The sequence below is a fragment of the Stegastes partitus genome, unplaced genomic scaffold (genome assembly GCF_000690725.1).
Source record: "Stegastes partitus isolate 25-593 unplaced genomic scaffold, Stegastes_partitus-1.0.2 Scaffold17, whole genome shotgun sequence".
In the NCBI taxonomy this organism is placed as follows: Eukaryota; Metazoa; Chordata; class Actinopteri; family Pomacentridae; genus Stegastes; species Stegastes partitus.
In genome coordinates, this window is record NW_007577748.1 from 403,027 (window position 1) to 408,246 (window position 5,220).

Consider the following 5,220-nt stretch of genomic DNA (forward strand, 5'->3'; position numbering starts at 1 on the left):
TTACAATCTCAGTATGTGTTTATAGACAGAAAGGCCACAAGTTATATCGAGCCATCTTCAACCACAAGAAGAACAAGGAGTCCTGCAGCTCATGATGTGACTCCAACGTACTAAATGTGCATATTTACAATTACTTTCATAAAATACCAATCAAAGCACTTCTATTTATTTCTGACATAGACTGGCATCCATTAGGAAACAATGTTGTTCTGCTATTCATTCATTTAATTTCCAAAACTCCTAAACAAGTGTCTCAAAGCTACTCCAAGAAGTTTGCTTTGATGTCTGGATGCACACACAGCGTAATATCACTGGAGTACTTCCTGTACGATTCTTCTTCCTCATCATCGTCCTCTGCTGCACATTGGCTGTGTAGATCCATCTCACTGTCGGTGTGTTTCCACATCTCTGTCTCTATGTCATCCCTCTGCTGCTGCAGAGACCAACAGCTCAAAATATTCCTGTTCCAAAAGAAGAGGGGAGAAGATTGTTTAAAAATACAATATACAGAAAAGATTATTTTCCACTCTGGTATCAGTTTACTAAAGCACCTCCTGCTGCAAAGTTCATAACAAAGCTAAGTGTTATACATGTATAGGAAATAGTAGGATTCTTTTTTTTCTCTATTCCAAATCCAAGTAGCTCTTTCTGTTTTAAAATCATTGTCATAAAGGTTTTAGCCAAGACAAATATGCTGATACATGTGACAACATGACTCACAGTTTGTAGTGCCACATAACACCTGCTGCTGTCAGGAGCAGGACAATGATGCCAAGAATGATGAGTGCAGTAGGTACAACTGGAATAGGCACAAACACACACGAGTGATTAGCACAAAGATCTGTTTGAATGATATTACATAGCTGCATTATTACACTGTAACCTTGCTGAATTCATTTATTTATTTTCTATGTACGGTAGCACTGTAGATTGTAGTTTTGCCATCGTCCCCTCAAATCTGTTGCAAGGTACAACTTGAAACTTTTTTCATATGCGTTACACATTAACGCTATTATCCCTTTCATAAGCAAAATGTTGGCAGCAAATTTGTGTTTGATTTGCAGCAAAGACATTAGTTTAAAAAAAAAAAAAACAACAGCAACAAAAAAACACTGCCACAAGTTTGCCAGTGCTGTCCACTCCATTCCCAACAACACTGAACACAAGTTTTCCACTGCAAAACATATTCGCAAGTTGTTTGCTACTTCGGTGCTTAACTTCTAGTAACCAACTGGTAACAAGTTTACTATTAGTAACAACATCTCAGTTTATGATTGCCATAGACAGCATTTCAGGCAATCATAGTATTCATTCATAGTTTTTCAGATATTTTGCTGACATTTGTAGTTAATCGTTGGCAGTGTTGCTGCAGAAGGGTCGTATTTTTATGTGCAAACTAGCTCTTTGCGAGAATGTTTAGTTTACAACAAGTTTCGTTTACAGTAAGGGCATTTTATGAAATTTTTGACAAATCAGCCAACTAAATTGTTACCAATTTCTTCACCAATATGTTTGTAAAGGTGTGTTATAACATACCTTAAAATGTTGAAGTTTAACTCCCGTGGGAAACCCTGAAAAAACCTACTCAAGTTAGGGTACCGATAAACAATTGACGAAAAATTGATTTTTTTAAAAATTGGGCCTGAAGTATCTTATGAGGGGTCAAATCAGGGTTTTTTCATGATTCTGAGTTGATTGTTAGCATTTATATTTCACCACAAACACTCCATTGTTGATAAAGGCCACACTCACTTTTACATTTACATTTACAGTAGCTTTTATTTCACATACTTATATAATACTCAGAGTATTCAAGAGTCATTGTCTATGTCTTCTTCAGACTCAACAGCGTTATGACTGCAGTTTCTGCATGTACGAGATGCTTGTGACCCCATTACTCTTGCAGCTGCACCGCCGTTTGCTGCAATCTCCATGACAATTGCAGCTCGTGAACTTCAGTAGCTCCTCAGGAGTCATGGGGTCTGGGAGTAGATGGGAGTAGATTCACACTGAGCACATGTCACAGACGTGACAGAGCCTGGAGATGCTGTGGAGAATGTTCTGCTGCCTGCAGCATTCTCCAGTACGACTGGTTTGGCGGTGTGTCAGTTATGGTGTGGGAAGGCATTTCTCTGGAGGGCCCACAGCCCTCCATGGGTTAGCCAGAGGTACCTTGACTGCCATTAGGTACCGGGATGAGATCCTCAGACCCACTGTGAGACCATGTGCTGGTGCAGTGGTCCCTGGGTTCCTTCTGATTTATGACAATGCTAGGCCTTGATGCTATGGACTGGCCTGCCTGTTCCCCAGACCTGAATCCAACTGAGTACATCTGGGACATTATGTCTCGTTCCATCCACCAACGCCACGTTGCACCACAGACTGTCCAGGAGTTGATGATGCTTTAATCCAGGTCCGGGAGGAGATCCCTCAGGAGAACATCTTGCCTCATCAGGAGCATGCCCAGGCATTGTAGGGAGGTCAAACAGGCACGTGGAGGCCACACACACTACTGAGCCTCATTCTGGCTGGTCTGGAGGAAATTCCACTGAAGGTGGATCAGCCTGTAATGTGATTTTCCAGTTTTATTTTGAGTATGATTCCAAATCCAGACCTCCATGGGATAATAATTTAGATTTACACTGATCATTTTTATGTTATTTTTAAGTCCGAGGTCATAGTTCTCTGCCGGAAACTGATGGATTGCCACCTCCGGGTGAGGGGGGGAGTTGCTTCCTCAAGCGAGGGAGTTTAAGTATCTCGGGATCTTGTTCACGAGTGATGGGAAAATGGAGCATGAGATGGACAGGCGGCTTGGTGCGGCGTCAGCAGTAATGCGGGCACTGTACCGGATCGTCGTGGTGAAGAGAGAGCTGAGCCACAAGGCGAAGCTCTCGATTTACCAGTACATCTACGTCCCAACCCTCACCTATGGTCACGAGCTTTGGGTTGTGACCGAAAGAACGAGATCGCGGATACAAGCGGCCGAAATGAGCTTCCTCCGCAGGGTGGCTGGGCTCAGCCTTAGAGATAGGGTGAGGAGCTCGGACGTCCGGAGGGAGCTCGGAGTAGAGCTGCTGCTCCTTCGCGTCGAAAGGAGCCAGTTGAGGTGGTATGGACATCTGGTTCGGAGGCCTCCGGGGAGGCTTCCTCTGGAGGTTTTCCGAACACGTCCACCTGGGAGGAGACCCCAGGGCAGACCCAGAACCCGCTGGAGGGATTATATCTCTCGGCTGGCTTGGGAATGCCTCGGGAGCCCCCAGGCAGAGCTGGAAAGTGTTGCTGGGGGGAGGGAGGTCTGGGACAACCTGCTCCGCCTGCTGCCCCTGCAACCCGACCCCGGATAAGTGGAAGACAATGGATTGATGGATGGATGGATTTTTATACGATTTTTTAAAGATTTTCAACTGGAATATTTCATTCATTGAGATCTAGGATGTGGTATTTTAGTTTTACCTTTATTTTTTTGAGCAGTGTATAAGTATGTGAAATAAAAGCTACTGTAAATGTAAATGTAAAGTGAGTATGGCATTTTTCAACAATGGAGTGTTTGTGGTGAAATATAAATGCTAACAATCAACTCAGAATCATGAAAAAACCCTGATTTGACCCCTCATAAGTTACTTCAGGCCCGATATTTTAAAAAATCGATTTTTCCACAATTGTTTATCGGTACCCTAACTTGAGCAGGTTTTTTTCAGGGTTTCCCACGGGAGTTGAACTTTAACATTTTAAGGCATGTTATTACACACCTTTACAAACATATTGGTGAAGAAATTGTTTGGTAACAATTTAGTTAGCAGATTTTGAGATTTTTCCCTTACTATTAATTTTTATGTGTGTGTGTGTGTGTTTAAAGCATCTTAAAAGTTATTAGTTATTCAAATTGATAGCTTCATTTACAAGTTTACATGCAGCCCCTCTCAGTCATTTCAGCTCTGTTAGCATGTAAAGCAATGCTTCCAAAGAGAAAGGAGTAAATAAAGAATCTTGCAACGTCTTGGAAAAACTGACACAAAACTGACAGAACTTACCTCCTAGAGAAGGTTTTGCAGAGCTCACAGACTGAGGCAGCACTGACTCGGAGGAAACAGAGAAATTGGAGGTATGAACGGAAGCAGAAAAGGCAAAACTAACAACAGTTGGTTTTGAGGTGATAAGGTGAGGAAGAGAAGCAGGAATATGGGTGGAGAAAGGTTTAAGGGAAAAGGAAGCGGAGGAGGAAATCCTAGTTGAAGGCGTTGTCTCAACCAGGAGAGCAGATGAAGAAGTTGAGGGTGTCTGCTCAGGGGATTCAGTTATTATCGGCTTTATTGTTGACTTGGTAGTTGATCTGACCGAAGGTGTTGATCTGACCGAAGGTGTTGATCTGACTGAAGGTGTTGATCTGACCGAAGGTGTTGATCTGACTGAAGGTGTTGATCTGACCAACGGTGTGGCAAGTGTTGAGGTTTGAGTTGAAGCTGTCAGTGTGGCAGAAGATGTGAAGGATTGTGTGCTGGGTGTTGATGTTTTCTCAGTTTCCTCCAAATCTGCAAGTGTGGACAAAACAAAAGGTTGATTTTGTCCATATACAGGATATGAACATCAGTTCAAGCTCAGTATTTGCTGAGAATGCATTTGAAAAAAAATATCTTGATGTGTTTAAATCAATAAAATGATGTTAAGCTCATATAGAATTTCTGCTTGTGTCCGTAAGTAAATAAGTAATATAAACCCCATAATGTCATTTTGATAGTTCTAAACATGTCATGGATAACTTGGGATTTACAGTAAATAGTAAACAAACAGTACCTGATGCAATAAAGCAGAAGACATTAAATTTTGTATCTGCTGATGCATGCCACGTCACCACACCAGTTTTGCCTTGTCCACAGTTTTTGTTGGATATCACTCGTGGGATAACCGCAATCTGTTCAGCTACCCAGCCATATCTGTTATATAAAGATAATACAATATGAAGTAAAATAAAAATGTTTTGGTGAAAGAAGTTTGTGAAAAAGAGTGCTGGTGTACAACATCACTTTAAAGAGAAACAGCTGTTTTAACTGATACAATGGTGATGATACAATGATACAAAGAACACTTTCACATCTGACTCATTTACTCTCGACTTTTGGACTTTTTGGTTGATCCTATCAGGGTATATTGAAACATCTCATACTGGACTATGTAACAAAAAAACATCAGACTTCTATTGTAAATCCTGCATATTTTATG

The 5,220-nt window shown here is 41.5% G+C and overlaps 1 protein-coding gene across 1 annotated transcript in view; it reads right to left on the reverse strand.

Annotated features, from left to right (window-relative positions):
- The window catches only part of lyve1b (lymphatic vessel endothelial hyaluronic receptor 1b), an 8,852-nt gene continuing 3,632 nt past the window's right edge, over positions 1–5,220 (reverse strand). The window contains exons 3-6 of the mRNA XM_008291290.1: positions 4,795–4,934; positions 4,035–4,532; positions 721–799; positions 1–461 (exon numbers count right to left, since the gene is read on the reverse strand). Of these exons, the coding sequence (XP_008289512.1) occupies positions 260–461; positions 721–799; positions 4,035–4,532; positions 4,795–4,934 (919 nt within the window). The 3' untranslated portion in view covers positions 1–259. The remainder of the gene's footprint in view (positions 462–720; positions 800–4,034; positions 4,533–4,794; positions 4,935–5,220) is intronic.